The sequence below is a fragment of the Saccopteryx bilineata genome, chromosome 4 (genome assembly GCF_036850765.1).
Source record: "Saccopteryx bilineata isolate mSacBil1 chromosome 4, mSacBil1_pri_phased_curated, whole genome shotgun sequence".
In the NCBI taxonomy this organism is placed as follows: domain Eukaryota; kingdom Metazoa; phylum Chordata; class Mammalia; order Chiroptera; family Emballonuridae; genus Saccopteryx; species Saccopteryx bilineata.
The window spans coordinates 110,952,748-110,976,862 of NC_089493.1; the positions used below are offsets into that span (position 1 = coordinate 110,952,748).

At 37.7% G+C, this 24,115-nt stretch overlaps 1 protein-coding gene across 1 annotated transcript in view; it reads left to right on the plus strand.

Moving 5' to 3' along the window:
- Positions 1–24,115, plus strand: part of LOC136336267 (atherin-like) — a 166,952-nt gene that overhangs the window by 141,708 nt on the left and 1,129 nt on the right. The window contains exon 4 of the mRNA XM_066277793.1: positions 4,979–5,188. Coding sequence (XP_066133890.1) covers positions 4,979–5,188 — 210 coding nt within the window. The remainder of the gene's footprint in view (positions 1–4,978; positions 5,189–24,115) is intronic.

The following is a 24,115-nucleotide window of genomic DNA, read 5'->3' on the forward strand; positions in this document are numbered from 1 at the left end:
TCCTCTTATTACTGCTTTTGCTGCATCCCAGAGATTCTGATATGTCGTATTGTCATTTTCATTTGTCTGTATATATCTTTTGATCTCTGCGCTTATTTCTTCTTTGACCCATTCATTTTTTAGAAGTATGTTGTTTAGTTTCCACATTTTTGTGGGTTTTTCCCCCTCTTTTTTGCAGTTGAATTCTAGTTTCAAGGCTTTATGATCAGAAAATATGCTTGGTACAATTTCAATTTTTCTAAATTTGCTGATATTGTCTTTGTGGCCCAACATATGGTCAATTCTTGAGAATGTTCCATGTACACTAGAGAAAAATGTATACTCTGTCGCTTTGGGATGAAGTGTCCTGTAGATGTCTATCATATCCAGGTGTTCTAGTATTTCGTTTAAGGCCACTATATCTTTATTGATTCTCTGTTTGGATGACCGATCTAGAGCCGTCAGCGGTGTATTAAGGTCTCCAAGTATGATTGTATTTTTGTTAGTTTTTGTTTTAAGGTCAATAAGTAGCTGTCTTATATATTTTGGTGCTCCTTGGTTTGGTGCATATATATTAAGGATTGTTATGTCTTCTTGATTCAACTTCCCCTTAATCATTATGAAATGACCATTTTTGTCTCTGAGTACTTTTTCTGTCTTGTAGTCAGCATTATTAGATATGAGTATTGCTACACCTGCTTTTTTTTGGGTGTTGTTTGCTTGGAGTATTGTTTTCCAGCCTTTCACTTTGAATTTGTTTTTATCCTTGTTGCTTAGATGTGTTTCTTGTAGGCAGCATATAGTTGGATTTTGTTTTTTAATCCATTCTGCTACTCTGTGTCTTTTTATTGGTAAGTTTAATTCATTTACATTTAGTGTAATTATTGACACTTGTGGCTTCCCTACTGCCATTTTATAAATTGCTTTCTGTTAGTTTTGTATCTAGTTTGATTCTTCTCTTTTGTTTTTCTATCATTTGTTTTTGTTTGTTTGTGTTCCATACTTCTTTCCTCTGTTGCTACCTTTTTTAAGTCAAGTGTTTTTGTGGTGGTTTTTTAAAGGTGGTTACCATTAAGTAATGAAAAGGGTACCTACCATATTCATTGTAGTACCCTATCTTATAAGTATTTCTGCACTTCATCGTCCTTTGCTACTGTTAATCTCCATCCTCTCCCCCCTTTTTTTCCTTTGTTGTCACAGTTTAAGTTTGGTTTTATTGTGTTCTTGGTGGAGCTGTTACTTGTGGTGTTGTTTTCTTTTGTTCTTTGAATCTGGTTGGAAAACCCCCTTTAGTATTTCCTGGAGTGGGGGCTTTCTGTTGATAAATTCTCTCATCTTTTCTGTATTTGTGAATAAAAAATAAAACTTAATGAGAAGGGTAGAGATTGTCTTACATTATTTTGCAAATCTCTTTAATATCTGATTTAATAAAGAGAAGATTATTTTATCTGCTTTTGCATTCAATCTGTTGTTTATGGTGTTGTGCTTGAAGTATACGGTATTAAGTAAGTCTGGTCTCAAAACAAAGAGTCATATTTTAATAGCCTTTTACATAGATATACTTTTTTTATTAATATACTAAAACTGCAGAAAAGGTAATTTCTTAAAGATTAGTTGCCTTAGGGAATCTGAAACCAGGTAAATGAACTTACTGTATATCATTACATTAAAATACATGGACCTACCTTGCTCTTTGAACAGACGTTAACCCCTACATGATGTTATAACCTTATGTGTTAATCATTTGAAAAGTATTGGCTCACTGTTTCACCCATCCCTGCTTTTCCATCATCAGTGCAAATATCAACACAGTGAAAAAGGTAAATAATCTTTATTATACTGCTCACAAAAATTGGAGGATATTTCAAAATGAATATGGAGCTATAAAATTTCCCCTAATTTTTGTGAGCAGTATATTATTGTGAAAACAGCTTTGATGTTGCCGATCTCCTGAAAGGGTCTCAAAGATAGGAAGGAGTCTGTGGACCACACTTTGAAAATCACTAGTCTGTTTTATTTTTGCTTATCCCTTCACCTATCATCCAGTCCCTCTGAAGCAGTAAAATTTTAATTGCCAGTGCTCCATAATCTCAAATAATCTTGATTTGAAATTGGGTAATACCCAAAGATGGCTATAAAGATGCTCTCCTTAAGACTTGATGAGATAACAAGTCAGTGAGACTTTTTTTTTTAGTGGTTGTGCCATTTCTTTTTCATTAAATTTATTGGGGTGACATTAGTTAATAAGGTCATATAGGTTTTAAGTGTACATTTCTATGATACATGATCTTCATATTGCATTGTATGCCTGCCACCCAAAATCCAATCATCATCTGTCACCATACATTTGGCCCACTTTAACCTTTACTACCTCCCACCCACTTCCCTCTGGTCACCACCATACTGTTGTCTGTGTCTTTGAGTCTCAGTTTTATATCCTAGAGATGAGTGAAATTATATGGTGCTTAGCTTTTTCTGATTGACTTATTTTGCTTAGCATACTATTCTCAAGTTCCATATTGCCACAAATGGTAATATTTATCTTTTCATTTGGCTGAGTAGTATTCTATTGTATGTATGCACATCTTCTTTATCTAGTCCTCTCTTGAGGGACACTTTGGTTGTTTCCATGTTGTGGCCACCATGAATAATACTGCAATGAACATAGGGGTGCACTTTGTGAATAAATGTTTTCAAATTTCTCAAGTAGAGACCCAGAAGAGTATTGCTGGGTGATATAATAACTCTATTCTTAATTATTTGAGGAACTGCCTACTGTCTTCCATAATGGCTGTATTAATTTACATTCCTACCAACAGTGAATGAGGGTTCCTTTTTCTCCAGAGCCTCTCCAACACTTATTACTTATCTTGTTGATAGTAGCCAGTCTAACATGTGTGAGGTGGTATCTCATTGTAGTTTTGCTTTTTATTTAGTAAAGTTGAGTATCTTTTTATATATCTGTTAGCCGTTTGTATGTCTTCTTGGGATAAGTGTCTGGTAAGGTCCTCTGACCATTTTTTTTTTAAAGCAAGGGTATTTTTTTTTTAATAGAGACAGAGAGAGAGAGTCAGAGAGAGGGATAGATAGGGACAGACAGGCAGGAACGGAGAGAGATGAGAAGCATCAATCATTAGTTTTTCGTTGAGACACCTTAGTTGTTCATTGATTGCTTTCTCATATGTGCCTTCACTGTGGGGGCTACAGTAGACTGAGTGACCCCTTGCTCAAGCCAGCGACCTTGGGTAGAAGCTGGTTAGCCTTGCTCAAACCAGATGAGCCCATGCTCAAGCTGGAAAACTCGAATTTTGAACCTGGGTCCTCTGCATCCCAGTCCGCTGCTCTATCCATTGCGCCTCCGCCTGGTCAGGCTGACCATTTTTTAATTGGATTGTTTGTTTGGAGTTGGGGGGTTTGAGTACTTTTTATATTTTGGGCATTAGCCCCTTGTCCGAGCTGTTACTTGCAAATATCTTCTCCTGTTTGGTTGGTTGCCTTTTTATTTTGTTGTCGCAGTTGTGCAGTTTCTTGTTTGTTTTTGTTGTCAGTTGCTTTTGATCCATTTTGAAGTAATTTTTGTTCATGGGAACCAACTGTAGTCTGCATTTGTTTGCATGTGGCTTTCTAACTTTCCCAGCACCATTTATTGAAGAGGCTGTTTTTCCTTCATTGTGTGTTTTTGCATCCTTTGTCAAAATTATTTGCCTATGTATATGTGGTTTTATTTCTGAGCCTTCAGTTCTGTTGCATAGGTCTGTGTGTCTGTTTTCCTGCCAGTCCTATTCTGTTTCGATTATTGTGGCTCTGTAGCATAACATGAAGTCAGGTAGTGTGAGATCTCTGGCTTCATTCTTTTTCTCAGAATTGCTTTGGCTATTCAGTCTTTTGAGGTTCTGTACAAATCTGATGCGTTTTTTTTTTCTATTTCTTTTAAAAATGACATTGGGATTTTGATGATGATTCTGATTTTGTTAAATCTGTATATTGCTTTGATAATATGAATATTTTAGTTATGTTGATTCTTCCTGTTTATGAACATGGAATATCTTTCTCTTTCATTGTGTCTTTTTCAGCCTCTTTTAATAATGCCTTGTTGTTTTCAGTATATAGGTCCTTCTCATCCTTTGTTAAGTTTATTCCTAGATATTTCATTATTTTTGTTGCAATTGTAAAAGGAATTGTTTTTTTATTCCTTGTTTGGATGCCTTTTATTTATTTCTCTTGCCTGACTGCTCTGGCTAGGACTTCCAGAACTATGTTGTATAAGAGTGGTGAAAGTAAGACCTTTTTAGGGAACTGAAAACAGGTGTAGAATCAATTTGTGAGAATTTTTTTTGTTCTTGGGATCCATCCCAAGATGGGGTGCTTGGGTGATCTTGAGGTCTCTGGGTCAGCTCTTGTCTGAGTGCCTGAAGTTAGGGTTCTGAAAAAGCATCAAGCTAGCAGAAACCCCATTTTTCAGGACTGAAGAATCTCAGGTTGGGCACAGGTTAGATGTTTCAGTGGGCCTTGATTCTGTGAGAGTGTGGGGTTGGCATCTTGTTATTTTCTTAAGAGCTGGTGCATAATACCTGTGGGGTAGCTCTATTTTCTGAAGCAAGGGCTAAGGAAAATCATTTTCCAGGCTTTATATATTAAGAAGTCAACTTCAGCTTCTCTTTGTAAATCTTCAAAGTAAACTTACTACCCAGAGGTGGATTTAATGATGGGTGCACTGGGCACATGCCCTGTGCCCTGACTTCTGAAGGGTCCTGCAAAATCCCAGCTTTACACTTTTTTTCTAATGAAGGGTGGGCCCTTCATTGAGCCCTTAGGGGCCCAATATTTCTTCTGCACCCGGGGCCTCAACTGGCCTTAATCTGCCTCTGTTACTATCTCTTCTTAATTTTAATTATGCATTTTCATAATTATTTTGTTGCCAGAGAGAGGAACATTGTATGACTTAAAATTTGGAAGAACCAATTAAAAGGAATTCTGATATATTTATGTTTTCCAACAGAACGAGGTTGAGGAATCTTCTGAGGCTATATCAAGCACCTTCCAGACTGAACAAGAGGATATATTAGAATGGGGAACCTTAGAATCAGAAAGTATGTTATTGAAACCTCAGGAAAGTTCAGAAATTCAGCCAGCAGATGAATCAAGTAAACCTTTGGCAGATGAACAGTCCACAGCTGATTCAAAAGCAGCCAAATGGGTGTCTTTAAAGGTAAAATACTATTTATGTTGAAAACAGAATTATGAGAGTTGAGGATGTGCAGGTATGAAGAAATGGCCAAAGAATGTGGGGGGAGCTTACCCTGAAAAAATGGCCTCAGATATGCAAATTGTTCATTTGGGAAATGGGACATCTGTGTTTTGAAGGCTTTTAGTCTCAGACCTAATTGCAATTCTTGGAGAAGAGACAGAGTTGTGAGGAGGCATGGAACCTTCAGAAATTGACTGTGTCTTCCCCTTACCATCTTGAGTGAATCAGAAAACTGTAGCCCTGGGACCAGGATCAGTGTTCATTGTAGCATTTACAACTTTACCCTTTTAACCTTATCCTAACTGCAAGTGTTCTGTTGAAAGAATGTTTTCCAGATTAATTATATTTATGTATAATTTAAATATTTTTACCATATTTGCATATTACCTTACTACTATTTACTTAATACTGTTCTTTAAGTTAAGTTACTCAAAAATTTTTTAAAAAATATTTTATTTATTCATTTTTTGAGAGAAGGGGGGAGGAGGAGCAGGAAGCATCAACTCCCATATGTGCCTTGAGCAGGCAAGCCCAGGGTTTCGAACTAGTGACCTCAGTGTTCCAGGTTGACGCTTTATTCACTGCGCCACCACAGGTCAGGCAAATGCTTTTTAGTGTGTGTGTGTGTGTGTGTGTGTGTGATAGAGACAGAGAGAGGGACAGATAGGGACAGACAGGCAGGAAGGGAGAGAGATGAGAAACATCAATTCTTCATTGTGACTCCTTAGTATCCTTAGTTGTTCATTGATTGCTTTCTCATATGTGCCTTGATGGGGAGGGGGTGCTACACCAGAGTGAGTGACCCCTTGTTCAAGCCAGTGACCTTGGGCTCAAGTCAGCAACCTTGGGCTCAAGTCAGTGACCATGGAGTCATGTCTATGATCCCACACTCAAGCCAGGGACTCCACAGTCAAGCTGGTGAACCCCTGCTCAAGCCGATGAGCCCACACTCAAGCCAGTGACCTTCGGCTTTGAATCTGGGTCCTCCACGTCCCATTCCAATGCTCTATCCACTGCGCCACTGCCTGGTCAGGCTAAGTCACTTTTTGATTTCAGTAAATAAGCTTATTTAAGAACAGCCTGACCAGGTGTTGGCACAATGGATAGAGCGTTGATCTGCGACACTGAGAACCCAGGTTTGAAACCCTGAGGTCTCTGGCTTTAGTGCGGGCTCACCAGCTTGAGCACAGGGTCGCTGGCTTGAGCGTGAAATCATAGCTGTGACCCCATTATCACTGGCTTGAGCCCAGAAGTCACTGGCTTGAAGCCCAAGATTGTTGGCTTGAGCAAGAGGTCACTGGTTTAGCTGGAGCCCCCTCCCCCAATCCTGTCAAGGCATATATGAGAAACCAATCAGTGAACAACTAGTCCCGCAACTATGGGTTAATGCTTCTCATCTCCCTGTCTGTCTGTCTCTCTCACACACACATGCAAAAATAGATAAATTATTACTGGGATTTGAAAAAAGCACACTTTTCTCTGAACCACAGCATATTATCTTGATTATCACCAAGAGTTCTTTCTCTCACTGATTTGAATGGACATCACTTCTTCGGTAAAGAAATTCCTGGGTAATCCCTCTTTTTTTGGATCCCTTCTCCGTACCATTGACTGTGTTTCTACTATGCTTCACCCAGCTCAGCTGGCCATGACCAGGTCTTCAACTTTTGCCCAAAACTCCCAACCCTAAAACTTTGGATTTATCTGTGACCTCTACCTTCCTTTGCTTTTTACATATATAATCAGTCTCCAGGGCCTAGATTCCTCCTAAACATTATTGCTTCAGTGGTTCTCAAAGTGTGCTCCAGGGTACATTGGTGTGCCCAAGAAGAGTTCCAGGTGTGCCCTATGGTATTGCAGAGAAATATGTGCCTGTTGGGGACCAAAATCCAACAGGGATTTTGGAGTTCAGATTTTTAGGGGACAGAGGTGTAGAGAATTGGCTGTAAGCTGACAGTCTGCCTAACTCCCCACCTCACTTGCCTGATTAGGTTGCAAAAGGCTGTTAAGCTGTGGTGCTGGATTGTTTACACTACCCTCCATGTTCCCCGGAAAGACTGGAGGCCAGTTTCTTCTATCCTTTGGTGTGAAGTTAAGATGATATGTATGGTGGGGGATTTCTGCACTCAACACAATTATGAGTAAAAAGAGAGGAATTCTTCAATGTATTGATGAGGAAATGAGAGTTTGCTTTTCAAACATATGCCCAAATATTGAAGAAATTGCTAGGACACATCAGGCTCATGTTTCTCATAAACACAAGAATGAAAAAACATGTTCATGCTGGCACCTGCTGAATTTACTCTTACTAATAATGTATCTATATATATATATAAAAAGATAATTTTTTTGTGTTTTTTTTATTTTTTAACCCCTCTTTTTTACAAATTCTAAAAAGCATAACAAAAAATGTAACATAAAAATGTTTTTTTAATATCAGGATAAATTTAATTTTGTCATATTTATTTCATTTAATTACCATAAAAGCATGCTTGGACTTTATATATTTTTTTTAATATTTGACTTATTATAACATATTTCTCAGAAATTTGTATATAGTGTGCCTACAATTATTTGTAGGATTTTAAATGTACCCTGACTTCAGAAAGTTGGGGAACCACTAGCTTATACTCTCCTTCTTCTTTTTTCCAGTTCCCACCCTAGTCTGGGTCCTGGTGATCATATGTCTGGATTAGTGCAGTTGCCTCCTGGTTTTTCTTTATTCCTAAAGCCCTACATTCTTAGCTTCATCCTGTATGGCATTAACATATTGATTCTCTGTAAATAATAAGTAATAAGCAAGATCTAGAAGTAATAGTTGGCCGTAGAATATCTACCACTGCTGTCAGGAAAAAGGCACTTAGCCTGTGAGTGGTAACAACTCTATTAGATGTCATGCTGTCTTTGTAGAGCATGTGCTTGGGCTATGAAGTGAAGCCTGACCAAGCTAAACTAACTCCTCCAGGTGAATCCTGTGTGTTAAGCTGACACCTTCTAGGTGTGAACACCTTACAAAGCATCTCTAAAGACTCTAACATCTTGAAAAAGTGTTAGACTGGTGGTATCTATTTTTCTACTTGAACATTGGGACTCTGGAAATAAAACATGGGCATGGGAGGCAAATGGTTGTTAGCTACTAACTGTGTCAAAGAATGAAATGGATTTTCTGGACAGTGGTTTAACTACCATGGCCTGTCAGGAATTTAAATCCTTCATTATATAAACCCCAAAATGTTAATTTATTTGGCTTGTTGTGGCTGCTATTAAATATTATTAAGAAGTTATGCAGACCTGAAGATGGCAGCGGAGTAGGCAGATGCACAGACACCCAGCTCTCACCACCAAACTGGAATACAAATCAATTTAGGAAAAATCAGCATGAAAAACCAACTCTGGACTACAAGAATAGCTCTCAAAAACCAAGGAGCAAAGAAGAAGCCACAACAAACCTGGTAGGGAGCGCCTGAATCTCTCCTGCTTACAGGAACAGAAGGGCAGGGTTGAGGCTGAGAGCCCAGAGGGGATCTCACTCCAGGGAAAAGAGCAGAAAATACTACTCACAGCCACTTACTTGCCTTGCAACCAGGGAGTGAGGTGTGTTGAAAGGACCGGCTTACCTTCCAAGTGAAAGGGGAAAGAGAGGGACAGACGGTGAGGGGAAAAGGAATGCAGAACACGACCTAAAAAGCTGACTCATTCGTACTGGAGGCGGCCATAGCTGAGGGAGGGACTGATCCTTCCACAAAACAAGGCTAAAGTGCTTCCAGATCACAGATCTCCAGACACCTCTCCAGTTCCAATCAGCGCAACAAGACACAACTGAAAACAAGAAGTGGGGAGGAGGGGCAGTAACTCAGGTCTCCATGGAGATCTGAGATACACCTCTACTGAAGCTGAAAAAACACCCTGCCCCCAGAGAGATTAATTGGTAGAAGAGGCCTTCAGAGTTGCAGGTTACACCGCTGCATTCCTGGATACAGTTTCAAGGAAGCCCCCTGCTGAGATCAGTAAACAAGACTGTCACCTGTTAAGAAAACAAACAAATAAGACTTCAAAGCAGCCCAAATCCCAAAGTGGATTACAAATAATAGCTGAGCCAACCCAAGAAGACCTAGAAATAATACAATTGAAAACTAGAGGCAGACAACACCAAGCCTAGACTCAACCAGCTCTACAAACAAAACACCCAAACACAGATAATGAGAAGACAAAGAAGTGCAATCCAAATGAAACCACAAGAGAAACATCCAGGAAATGAACTGAGTGATATGGAAATAACCAAACTTCTCGATGCAGAGTTCAAAATAATGATTGTAAGGATGCTTAGGGATCTTAGAACAACAATGATGGTCATTACGAACACCTAAATAAAGAAATAGCAAGTATAAAAAAGGAAATTGAAATATTAAAAAAGAATCAGTCGGAGATGACAAATACAATATCAGAAATGAAGACCACAATGGAAGGAATTAAAAACAGGATGGACAGAGCTGAGGATTGAATCTGCGAGTTGGAGGACTACTGGAATGAAGTCATGAAAGCAGAGAAGAAAAAAGAAAAGAGACTCAAAAAGTCTGAGGAAACTCTTAGAGAGCTCTTTGACAACATGAAGAGAAATAACATCCGCATCATAGGGGTTCCTGAAGAAGAAGAGAAAGAACAAGGGATAGAGACTTTGTTCAATCATATCATAGCTGAAAACTTCCCTAAATTAATGCAGGAGAAACTCAGAAGTTCAAGAAGCACAGAGAACTCCATTAAAGAGAAACCCAAAGAAACCTACACCAAGACACATCATAATTAAAATACCAAAGCTAAGTGATAAAGAGAAAATATTAAAAGCTGCAAGAGAAAAAAAAGCTATCACCTACAAAGAAGTCCCCATAAGGATGACATCTGACTTCTCAACAGAAACACTTGAGGCCAGAAGGGAATGGCAAGAAATATTCAAAGTAATGCAGAACAAGAACCTACAACCAAGACTACTTTATCCAGCAAGGCTATCATTTAAAGTTGAAGGAGAGCCTGACCAGGCTGTGGCACAGTGGATAGAGCATCGGATTGGGATGTAGAGGACCCAGGTTAAAGACCCCGAGGTCGCCAGCTTGAGCGCGGGCTCATCTGGTTTGAGCAAAGCTCACCAGCTTGGACCCAAAGTCGCTGGCACCAGCAAGGGGTTACTCGGTCTGCTGAAAGCCTGTGGTCAAGGCACATATGAGAAAGCAATCAATGAACAACTAAGGTGTGGCAACAAAAAACTAATGATTGATGCTTCTCATCTCCTCATCTCTCTTCGTTCCTGTTTGTCTCTGTCTATCCCTCTCTCTAAAAAAAAAAAAAAAAAAAAAAAAAAAAGAATTTAAAATCGAAGGAGAAATAAAAAGCTTCCCAGACAAAAAACAACTCAAGGAATTTATTACAACCAAACTAATGCTGCAGGAAATGTTAAGGGGCCTGTTGTAAACGGATCAAAGTAGGAAAAGAATATAGCAAAAAAAGGAATACAGCTTTATAGAATAAAATGGCAATAAACAACTACATATCAATAATAACCTTAAATATAAATGGAATAAATGATGCAATCAAAAGACATAGGGTAGCTGCATGGATAAGAAAACAGGACCTGTACATATGCTGTCTATAAGAGACACACCTTAAAAGATGCACATAGATTGAAGATAAAAGGATGGAAAAAATATTTCATGCAAATGGAAATGAAAAAAAAGCTGGGATAGCAATACTTATATCAGACAAAATGGACTTTAAAACAAAAGATATAGTAAGAGTTAAAGAAGGCCACTACATAATGGTAAAGGGAGGAATCCAACAGGAAGATATAACTATTATAAATATCTATACACCTAATATAGGAGCACCTAAATATATAAAGCAGACTTTGATGATATAAAGGCCGAGATCAACAGCAATACTATAATAGTAGGGTATTTCAATACCCCACTAACATCACTAGATAGATCCTCAAGAAAGAAAATTAACAAAGAAACAGCAGACTTAAAGGACACACTAGATCACCTTGATGTAATAGATATCTTCAGAACCTTTCACCCTAAAGCAGTAGAATATACATTCTTTTCAAATGCTCATGGTACATTCTCTAGGATAGACCACATGTTAGGGCACAAAAATGGTCTCAATAAATTTAAGAAGATTGAAATTATATCAAGCACTTTCTGTGATCACAGTGGCATGAAACTAGAAACAAACCACAACAGAAAAGCTCAAAAATTCTCAAACACATGGAAACTAAATAGCAGCTTGTTAAATAACGAATGGATTAAGAATGAGATCAAGGAAGAAATAAAAATATTCCTGGAAACGAATGACAATGAGCATACAAAACTCAAAATTTATGGAACACAGCAAAAGCAGTACTGAGAGGAAAGTTCATAGCACTATAGGCACACCTTAAGAAACTAGAAAAAGCTCAAATAAACAACTTAACCCTGCATCTAAAACAACTAGAAAAGAACAGCAAGTAAAGCCCAAATGTAGTAGAAGGAAGGAAATAATAAAGATTAGAGTGGAAATAAATGACATAGAGGCTAAAGAAACAATACAGAGGATCAATGAAGCAAGGAGCTGGTTCTTTGAAAAGGTAAACAAGATTGATGAACCTTTAACTAGACTCACGAAGAAAAAAAGAGGACTCAAATAAATAAAATTAGAAATAAGAGTGGAGAAATAACTGACACAACAGAAATACAAAATATTGTAAGAAAATACTATGAAGAACTGTATGCCAAAACACTAGACAACCTAGAAGAAATTGACAAATTCCTTGAAACATACAATCTTCCAAAAATCAATCTGGAATAATCAGAAAACCTAAACAGACAGATTACACCAAATGAGATCGAAACAGTTACCAAAATCTGCCAACAAAGAAAAGTTCGGGGCCTGATGGCTTCACAAGTGAATTCTACCAAATATTCTAAGAAGAACTAACTCCTATCCTTCTCAAGCTATTTCAGAAAATTCAGGAGGGAGGAAGACTTCTAAGCTCCATTTATGAGGTGAACATAATTCTGATTCCAAAACCAGGCAAAGACAACACAAAAAAAGAAAATTATAGGCCAATATCCCTGAGGAATATAGATGCTAAAATCCTCAACAAAATATTAGCAAACCAGATCCAACAATACATGGAAAAATTATACACCATAATCAAGTGGGATTTATTCTGGGGAGGCAAGGCTGGTATAATATTCACAAATCAATCAATGTGATTCATCATATAAACAAAAAGGAGAAAAACCACATGATAATTTCAATAGATGCAGAAAAAGCATTTGATAATATCCAGCACCCATTCATGATCAAAACTCTCAGCAAAATGGGAATACAGGGAACATACCTCAACATGATAAAAGCCATCTATGACAAAGCCACAGCCAACATCATACTCAATGGGCATAAATTAAAAGCAATCCCCTTAAGATCAGGAAGAAGGCAGGGGTGCCCCCTTTCACCATTCTTATTCAACATATTTCTGGAAGTTTTTGCCATAGCAATCAGACAAGAAAAAGAAATAAAAGGCATTTAAGTTGGAAAAGAAGAAGTAAAACTATCATTATTTGCAGATGATATGATATTGTATATAGAAAACCCTAAAGTCTCAGTCAAAAAACTACTGGGCCTGATAAATGAATTCAGCAAAGTGGGAGGATATAAAATTAATACTCAGAAATCAGAGGCATTTTTATACGCCAACAATGTATAGTCAGAAAGAGAAATTAAGGAAACAATCCCCTTCAGTATTACAACCAAAAAAAAAAAGTACCTAGGAGTACATTCATTCAAGGAGACTAAAGACTTGTACTTGGAAAATTATAAAACATTGATAAAAGAAATCAAGGAAGATATAAACAAGTGGAAGCATATACCGTGCTCATGGTTAGGAAGAATAAACATCATTAAAATGTCTATGTTACCCAAAGCTATCTATAAATTCAATGCAATACCAATTAAAATATCAATGACATACTTCAAATATATAGATCACATATTCCAAAAATTTATATGGAACCAAAAGAGAACACGAATAGCCTCAGCAATCTTAAAGAAGAAGAATAAAGTGGGAGGTATCAGACTTCCCAATATGAAATTATACTACAAGGTCATTGTACTCAAAACAGCTTAGTAGTGGCATAAGAACAGTTATATAGATCAATGGACCAGAACAGAGAACCCAGAAATAAACCCACAGCTCTATGGACAACTGATATTTGACAAAGGAGTAAGGAAATACAATGGAGGAAAGACAGCTTCTTTAACAAATGGTGTTGGGAAAATTGGGACAGCTACCTGCAAAAAAATGAAACTAGACCACCAGCTTACACTATTCACAAAAATAAACTCAAAATGAATAAAAGACTTAAATGTAAGCTGTGAAACCATAAGCATCTTAGAAGAAAACATAGGCAGTAAGCTCTCTGACATCTCTCGGAGCAATATATTTGCTGATTTATCTCCACGGGGAAGTGAAATAAAAGACAGGATAAACAAATGGGACTATATCAAACTAAAAATCTTTTGCACAGCTAAAGACAAAAAGAACAGAATAAAAAGACAAACTGCACAATGGGAGAACATATTTGACAATACGTCTGATAAGGGGTTAATAACCAAAATTTATAAAGAACTTGTAAATCTCAACACCAGAAAGACAAACAATCCAATCAAAAAGTGGGAAAAAGAAATAAATAGACACTTCTTCAAAGAGGACATACAGATGGCCAATAGGCATATGAAAAAATGCTCAACATCACTAATCATTATAGAAATTCAAATTAAAACCACAATGAGATATCATCTCACACCGGTCAGAATGGCGCTCACCAACAGAACAACACAGAATAAGTGCTGGCGAGGATGTGGAAAAAAGGGAACCCTTCTGCACTGCTGGTGGGAATGCAGACTGGTGCAGCCACTGTGAAAAACATTATGGAGATTCCCCCCAAAATTTAAAATTGAATTGCCTTTTGACCCAGCTATCCTACGTTTAGGAACATACCCCAAGAACACCATAGAACTGCTCCAAAAGGAGAAATGCATCCCCATGTTTGTGGCAGCATTGTTCACAATAGCAAAGATCTGGAAATAGCCCAAGTGTCCATCAGAGGACGAGCGGATTAAAAAGCTTTGGTACTTATATACTATGGAATACTACTCAGCCATAAGAAATGATGACATCGGATCATTTATAATAACATGGATGAATCTTGATAACATTATATGGAGTGTAATAAGTAAGTCAGAAAAAACTAAGAACTATATGAATCCATACATAGATGGGACATAAAAATGAGACTCAGAGACATGGACAAGAATGTGATGGTAACGGGGTTGGGGGGGGAGTAGGGGGAGCGGGGAAGGAGAGAGGGGGTGAGGGAGGGGAGGGGCACAAAGAAAACCAGATAGAAGGTGATGGAAGACAATTTGACAAGGGGTATACTGCACAATCAAATGTCAAAATAATCTGGAGATGTTTTCTCTCAACATATGTACCCTGATTTATCAATGTCACTGCATTAAATTTAATAAAAAAAAGAAGTTATGGAAACTATTTGGTTTTGATAAAAGGAGGCAGTCCTTTTCTAAGGTAACTAGAATTTATTGAGTCTTGATGATGTGTGAAACACTTTGCTAAGTGTTTCATATGTATTACTTTTTACTAATACCAACCTTATTACCCTCATTTGTTAGTTAAAAAAAATGCATTATAAAAAAGATAAATAACTTTCCCAAGAACAAGTATGTAGTTAAATGATAGAGGTGGAACTTAAACTGAGGTGGTCTAATTCTGGAACTGTCCCTCTTCAGTACTCATCAGTGCTGCCCTTTTATAACGATAGGTGTCTGATTAGTTACAGAAACACACACTCTTAGCAGAAAAAATGACTAGGGAATGAATATGCCTCATGAAAATCGGAGGAATGGTTTGACTAGAGACAGTTGGAGAATGGATTAAGAGAGCTCTAAACCGAAAGCGAAAGTGCCGCAATGGAAGAGAAGAGAATATCAGATAGGACTTTATGGTTTATTGTTGTGGGATATTGTGAGGCACAGCAGAAATGCCATAGGAAATAGCATTGGGAGTATTCCTGTGACTCATTCCACCAAGTCTTCACCATGTATCTCTTGCATGTATTTATTTATGTTAACATTTCAAGACAAGTCATTGTTCAGGAGCTTGACTCTGTTTGGACATTTGAAGCCATCAAGTTACTCTCTAGCATCTCTGTCACAGGAATGAGGAACAATATAATATACTCCAGCAAGCCAGGCCAGATTAGCAGGATAAGACGACACTTAAATTTTCTTTAAATTTAAATTTTTTATTTTTGAAATTAGATTTAACGGGGTGACATTGATCAATAAGAGAATATAGGTTTCAAGTGAACATCTCTATGCCATTTAAACTGCTGATTGTGTTGTGTGCCCATCACTCAGAGTCAAATCATTTTCTGTCATTGTATATTTGTCCCTCTTTACTCCCCTCCCCCAAACTCCTCCCCCAGGTAACCACTTCAGTTTTATCTATGTCTGTGAATCTCAGTTTTATATCTTTTTTTATTTTTAAAGATCTTTATTGATGTCTTTCACAGCTAATAAAACTAGCACAGAGGTGTGGTAAAGGAGCAGTGCAGGGCTTTGACTATTCACATATATGCTATAAAGCCTCATTCAGCTAAAAAAATAGAGAATTTTATCTACTGTACTTTATTAACCATTTCTATGCTGACAAACTCATTAGTATAATAGGGGTTATTAATCTGTTCTAAGTCATGACCAACAAAAGCAGAAATTAGATAATGGAAACCTTGTGATAAAATAACTGACACAAGAGCCCATTAGAGAATTGTTGAGCATTTTAGGAGGAAAAAAGGTCAAAAGTGTGTGAAAAAGATAAAGTTATATATTTTGAGATTCTAAATGGAAGGAAGTTTAAGAGATGTAGGATGCCCTAAGACCTCCCAAATTCTCACAATACTGTTTTGAGTGCTCTGTTGCATCCAGTTTAAAAAATACACAAAAGATGAAAGAAGAAATGCATATCCATAGATAAACAAAAAGTGGCATGTGGCTACAACAGTTACATCAAGGAGGCTAAGATCCAGAATGGGTTGAGGCCTGTGAATAATGCGAAAAATAAAAAAAGTATTTTTTCATGTGAGTTTTGGAGCAAAGAGAGAGAAAAGGAAGAATAACCCTGTCAGTTTGGATGAATAGTGTGATGACAACATGTGACAGAGCTGCCTTAATTTATTTTTGGAAAAAGGGTGAGGTTTTAAATAAACAGAAATATGACAAAGAGAAAAGGAAGCTGATAAACTTATACTTTGCTTCTCTTAAACCTGACAAGGAGAATGATCTTCAGTTTAGAAAGAAGAGAAAAACATATTGATAAAAGAAACTTGAAACCCAAGACTGGTAAAAGGTTTTAAGAGTTAACTTAGCTATCTGAGCTGTTGGCTTGGATAGGAAGGTTTAAGCCCTCTGAGCCCCTGTCAGCAGCAGCTTTGTGGAGCTGCGGCTGGCCGCGGGAGAGGTAGGTGCTAGGTGCTTGCAGGCTGATGATGGCAAATCTGAGTCCTGTTTTTTTAAGGATCAGGGTGATAGTTTCTGTAATGTATGGTTTATCTTAGACAAAATTCTGGAATGGTTAAATGAATCATTCAGAGAATTATGTTTGAACATTTATAAGAGGAAGCATTAATCATTTGGAGCCAGCATGGCATCCATAAGGGACAAGCCCAACCTTATTTCTTTTCCTGGGATTACTAGACTGAACATCAGAAAAGTGTTAGACTTGATATTTAGAAGAGAGTATTATGGTGAAAATCCTGGTATACAAGAAAACTCAGCACACAGTAGTTGTTGTTACTGTATTTTGGATTTCAGCCATTCATTTATGAAAGTCTTCCCAGGACAGTTTTGTAGATAAGACGATGGTCAGTGAACTGCTAGATGGACTTGTAATTAGTTATACAAAGGATGCACAATTCACCATGCAAATTCCTGCTGTATCCAGTTCATCATAGTCCAATTCATCCTAATAATTTGGATTAGAATATGGAAGATTTACTGATTGGATTTGCAGGTAACATTCAAAATGTGGCTGGTGCCTGACCTGTGGTGGCACAGTGGATGAAGTGTTGACCTGGAATGCGGAGGTTTTTGGTTCAAACCCTGGGCTTGCCCAGTCAAGGCACATACAGGAAGCAGCTACTATGAGTTGATGCTTCCTGCTTCGCCACCCCTTCCTCTCTTCTCTCTAAAAATCAACAAATAAAAAAAAATGTGACTGGTAAGATTTGGTTAGTCAGGTCTCAGGTAAAATTTAATTGGAGTAACTGTATATATGGTTCTGCCTTTGGGTCCACAAACTAAATACATAGATATGGAATGATAAGTCTTAGAGCAAATGTGAAAAAAACTTCAGGGTTTTGGGTTATAATTTAGTGATAGGAAAGCAAATGCAATCATAATTTACATTGACAAATACCATAAAAGAGGGTCTTTTTTGTTGTTGATCTGATCACATTACACCTTAAATACTGTGTTCAGATGCGGGTATTCAGTCCTGGGAGAAACTGACAAATTGGAGACTGGAAGAGAACATTGAAGATGACAAAATACAGTACTTCAAAACTCTGTCTAAAAAGATAGAGTTGAAGGGCCCAGGGATGTTTAGCTGGGGCGGGGGTGGCAATGCAGATTCAGGGGAGTCAATTGTATTCAAATATTTGTCCGCAGATGGAAAAGAGCTAGATTGTGAGGTTTGAGTGGAGACCAGAGGATCAAAGTTGGTAGGCTCTATAATAAACAAACAAAAATTCTAACAAGTGGAAGAGTTTCAGAGTCCCAAATCCTCTGCTCCTGATCACTTTCAAGCCAGAATGAGGAACCGTTTGATGGAGAAACTTAGAGGAAATTTAAACATTAACGGATGGTGAGATGGAATGATTTGTACTCTGAGCTTGCTTTATTTGGCATCACTTTCTTACTCAAGTAATTGCAATAGCTCTCTCCTTACTACTGTACTGAGCCTAAACCAGCTCTTAATTTATAAAAACCTCCCTTTTTCCAGCCTCCTCCTACTTATTCATCCATATCTCTCTTTCTCCAAGGAAAACTGGCCTCATTTCATTCCTAAATGTAGTCTCAAACAAACAGCCACAAAAAAGAACCCCAACAGAATAATCCATGGAGAAAAATATTTTTAGATGTACTATTACTATGAATTCTGCATGTTTTCTGGGAAACTCAGGAAAACCATACTACCAATACTAAATGATTAAAAGGCAATTATTTAAAAGATAGACATGCGTTTGATCTTTCCCAAGCAGTAGAAGTAGAAAAAAGTACAACTGTAAGGAAGTACAAATTAATAAATGTTGCTCAAAAAAGGTATATAGAGCATTAGAGTTCATTTTAGCTTACACTTGCAACAGCCAGTCATACCAAAGTTTAAGAGACTAAAGGTAAGTGCCATTAATAATACCAGTCAATATCTAAGGAGGGGAAAAGCTTACAGTTCTTTAATAGTTTTAAGGCAATAAAAATATTATAAATAAATAAATATGGTACTAATATATATATATGTTTTTTGTATTTTTCCCGAAATGAGAAGTGGTGGGGGGCGGCAGACAGACTGACCCCCGCATGCACTCTACCGGGATCCACCCAGCATGCCCACCAGGGGGCGATACTCTGCCCATCTAGGTGTTGCTCTGTTGCGGCTGGAGAAATTCTAGCGCCTGAGGCGGAGGCCATGGAGCCATCCTCAGCACCCAGGCTCATTTTGCTCTAATGGAGCCTTGGCTGTGGGAGGGGAAGAGAGAGACAAAGAGAAAGTAGAGGGAGAAGGGTAAAGAAGCATATGGGCACTTCTGTGTGCCCTGGCTGGGAATTGAACCCAGGACTTCCACACGCTGGGCTGACGCTCTACTAATATTTTTATTGTGAAAGTATATGTGTAAAACTTTAGGAAGGAATTTAGAATATATCAACTCATCTTTAGGATTTATATTTTGTAATAAAACATACATAGAAATTAGTAGTTTAAATATGAGACAGACCATTAAATATGAAAGAAAAATCTAATTCTCATGTTATAACTTTTATTAACAGCACACTTTTATATTTTTTTAAAGGTGAAATCATCAGAAATTTTGCAAATAAGAGGAAAAGAAATTAAGAGAACACAAAAAAGTAAATTAAGAATTCCACAACGAAGAAAGTCTGCACAACCCACACAGGATCTAAAACTATTTAAAAAAAAGTAACTTGAGTTTACAAATTTTGCTGTCTAAAGAGAAGTTATTTAGTAGCAGTGATACCAGAAAATACATTCTTTTTTTTTTTTTTAATTTTATTTATTTATTTATTTATTTATTTACAGAGACAGAGAGAGAGTCAGAGAGAGGGATAGACAGGGACAGACAGACAGGAACGGAGAGATGAGAAGCATCATTTAGTTTTTTGTTGCACATTGCGACACCTTAGTTGTTCATTGATTGCTTTCTCATATGTGCCTTGACCGGGGGCCTTCAGCAGACGAAGTAACTCTTGCTGGAGCCAGCGACCTTGGGTCCAAGCTGGTGGGCTTTTGCTCAAGCCAGATGAACCTGCACTCAAGCTGGTGACCTCGGGGTCTCGAACCTGGGTCCTTCCACACCACAGTCCGAGGCTCTATCCACTGCGCCACCACCTGGTCAGGCAGAAAATACATTCTTAAAGGAAATGGAATGTTTTGAAAGTTCGTACATGACATTTAAGTTAGACCTTCCCATGGAAGAGTGGGTGGCAGATAGGGAAGTTAGGACGTGCATGCTCTGCCCCACACTTCTGTTTCTATTTTTGATCAAGATACTTGGTTTAATGATGTAATAGCTAGAATAAAACTAGCTCTGTTAAACTAAAAAAATCTAGACATTAACAGGTTAGATTTGATTTCTTTCAGTCACTGAAATGCCTAATTTGGACTAACTGCTTATTTTTTAAATTTGTTATTTAATTTATTGTATTGACATGGTTTCCAGGGCTCCACTCAATATAACACCCTCTATACACTGCATTTTGGGCCCCGACCATGTCTTATGCAAAGTCTCTTAGATTAACTGCTTACTGTATCGGTTATATTTATTATTAAAGTTAAATGAAGGGCAGCACAACACAGAATTCCCATAGGCCAGTAGAATTGGTTAGTGAGATGATGTTTTTATTCTCTACTATTGTTTCATGTTTCATCCCCCCTCACCACATTTTTAATAGAATTTCTTATTATAACAGCATGTAACCACCATTTTGAATAATAGTGTGTAAATGCAATTCAGATTTATGGGTTTACCTTTTGCCATTCACCTTGCTGAAACACATTTTCTCCTTATTTCACCAGTGGATTTTTATGGGTTGGTTTATTCAGATTCCTCTTCATTGAACTCTTTATGGGGGCTTAAAGAAGCTTTAATTATTAGCTTTTGTGGTGGCTCAGGGCACTGAAAGGTGTGCTGGACATGGAAGACAACTTTTTATGGCCAGCCTAAACTTTGTAAATGGATATTACTGACGGTTTAGTAGCTGGGAACAGACTCATGGGAAAAGAATTCCAGAGTTTATGAAAGAGTCAAATTGGCATTTAAGTGACCCTGTACATGCCATTGCTTATCTGCATTGCTTTAAGCTCATTTAGTTAGCAAGATTATGTATTAAAACAAATAGTGACAGCAGACAACAAGTATTTTACCTTCACTAAATAGTTACTGTCAGATTATCAATGAAGCAGAAACGTCTTGATTTTTCTCCCTTAAAAAACCTTGCATTTAGTGCATTAAGCAAAGTAGCATGGCCACACACGGAGTCAGAGTCTTTTCTTTTTTATGTCTTAGTGTTTCAAAGAATGACAAATAGTCCTGTTTAAGGAGAGTATGCTATAAAAACACAGAGCCTTTCTTCGGCATGCCAAAAATATTTGTAGATCTTTTGATATCTGTAGTACTGTGTTAATTCATTAAAACTGAAATTAGAATTTTCCATTAGAGAGAAATAAGAATGAGATGCAAAGGAATAAAAATCTAATATTTTAAAAATTACATAATAAAAGAGAATCTTAGAAAAATGTTTCTGGAAATCTTTTATTCCTTTCTTATATTTTCTTAATCATGTCTTATTTTTACCTAACTTTTCTCATCCATGAGTAGCCCCCCAAATAAATTGTTTTCTTGGGGATTGAGCTCTCTTTTTAAAATAATAGCATTATTTAGCCTGATAGTCAAGGGATATTCACAGACACATCGATGTTGTTAAGAGTATGATTGGAACATAGGAATTTAGATTGGTTGTGTTGCTTTTGTAAGGAAAAGAAAGTGTGATCTCAGATGCATTTGTCCAGACAGAATGGTGGTGCAGATGAGCTTGGTGGCAGAGCTCACCGTTTTCTCCCCTTTTCTTTTCAGTTCTTTCCTAGGAACTTTTCACTCCTCCTCTTAGGTCTCTCTGTCTCAGGCAAATGCTTTAGATTTACCTCTTTATCCTCCTCCTCTCGAACATGTACAGATTTCATGTTCAGTGTTTTTTTTGGGGGGGGGCTGTGCTGTTTAAAATGACACAGAACCTCCCTATAAGTGATTCAGTAGTGCCTATCAGTGGGTTAGGTGTTGTGCTGTCAAAGGTAATCGCTACAGCAGTACAAAAATAAAACAAGAACTGTCACCAGTTATTACAAAGATAGAAGTTAGGGATTTTTATTTCACTTTACAGAAGATCTTCAGAGAGGTCAGTGATACAGTTTGCAAGTGTTAGAACTGAGATTCTGATCCAGGCCTCACCACCTCCAAAGACTAGCTGACATTATGCTACCCTCCAGACATGTAGAGCAACTGGTGGGCAGACCTGTGTTAACCTTAGGTAAATGGTCAAAAAGAATAGGCAGCATTCTATTCATAACTGAAGGACCTGACAGGTTATGCTGATCCTGTGAACTGTCCAGGAGTCTGATATTAATAGCAAACATCTGCCATGTGAGAGACACTGTTTTAAATGCATTTCCTCCTTTCTTTCTTAAAGTAATTGTATCTAAGTTGTGCTAATGTTATCTCAATTTACTGAGATATAAAGAAATTGATTGACTTGCTTACGACCATATGATCATTTTAAACAGGATTTGAACAGAGGCAGTCTGCCTCCACTAAGCCTTAACCCCTAGGTTAGAAGTGAATCCAGATGCTAGGAGCTCTAAGACTTAGAGGAAGTTATATGAGTGCAACAAGTAACAAAGAGCCATCCTGATGGATGAAGGAGTGTGTTCAAGATCAATGTGATACAATTTTGCAGGAGATATTGGAGAGGAATTGTGACAGAGGGTGCAGTGCTCAATCTGACTGGCCATAGGGCTGTGGCTAATGCAGGCTGAGGGGACAAGACCTTGGCTGTGGTGGAAGGGAGGAGGAATTTTGTATTTTGTATTTTGTTAACACAGGTCTGCCCACCAGTTAACAAAATTTTGTATTTTCTGCCCACCAGTTGCTCTACATGTCTGGAGGGTAGCATAATGTCAGCTAGTCTTTGGAGTTGGTGAGGCCTGGATCAGAATCTCAGTTCTAACACTTGCAAACTGTATCACTGACCTCTCTGAAGATCTTCTGTAAAGTGAAATAAAAATCCCTAACTTCTATCTTTGTAATAACTGGTGACAGTTCTTGTTTTATTTTTGTATTGCTGTAGCGATTACCTTTGACAGCACAACACCTAATCCACTGATAGACAGTTGAGCAGCTCTGTGCAGGCCAGTAGCTCAGTAGTTCATTAGCTATGCAGGTGAAGGAAAGAGTAGTCAAAGATGGCTCCCATGTTGTCTATCTTGAAGAAGAGCAATCTGGGTGAGATAGTGATATTGGACGTGAGATTTGAGAGCTCTCAGCACAGAGGAAATAGCTGAGACACTGAAGCTGATTTTTTCAATGTAGAAAGATAAGTTTGACTTTGGAAGCCATACCCAGTTTAGGAGACAGAAAAAGAAAAGCCAGTGGCTAAGTCAAATTATGGTGAATTTGAGAGGCAGATGTAGAGCTAAGAAGTGCAGGCTTTAAAAAGCTCATGGAGGAAGAGCAATTTCAAGAAGACCATCAATCCTGAGGTCACCGGTTCGAAACCCTGGGCTTGCCTGGTCAAGGCACATATGGGAGTTGATGCTTCCAGCTCCTCCCCCCTTCTCTCTCTCTGTCTCTGTCTCTCTCCCTCTCTCTCCCCTCTCTATAAATGAATAAAGAAAAAAAAAAGAAAAAAAAAAAGAAAGCCATCAGTATTATCAGCTATAGCTTCATAGAGAACATGATCTAAATATCTAAAGTTGACTTGATTTGATGACAAGGTCATTATTTGGTCAATGTAAGAATATAACTTAAGCAGGGAGGTGAAGATTGAGTAGTACTGGATAAGGGCCACTTCCACATCAGGGGTCATTAAGAGGCAATAACAGAAAACAAATTGGGCTTATAGTCAGCAGCATTGTGTTGAGATCCTAGAAGCCTCTCACTAAGTTTGTAACTTATCCAAAATAAGCCCACTCTAATATAAAGATAATAATACCTCCCATATAGGCTCATTGTAGAGAGAATATGTGCAAACTACCTAGCGCAGAGTCTGGTACATAGTAGGTGCTCAAAAAAGTATTTGTTCATTGGATGGCAAATGGCACTGGGAATTAAGAAAGCATTCTTTATGCCCTCTTCTCTACTTTGGAAAGACAAGAAAGGCAAGTTTTAGCATAGTAGGCAAGAAGATACATTAACTTAGCCCCAGGGTTCCACTGATGCTAATTAATGGATGATGTACTAAACTGTTCTACTTCTTTAGGGACATTGA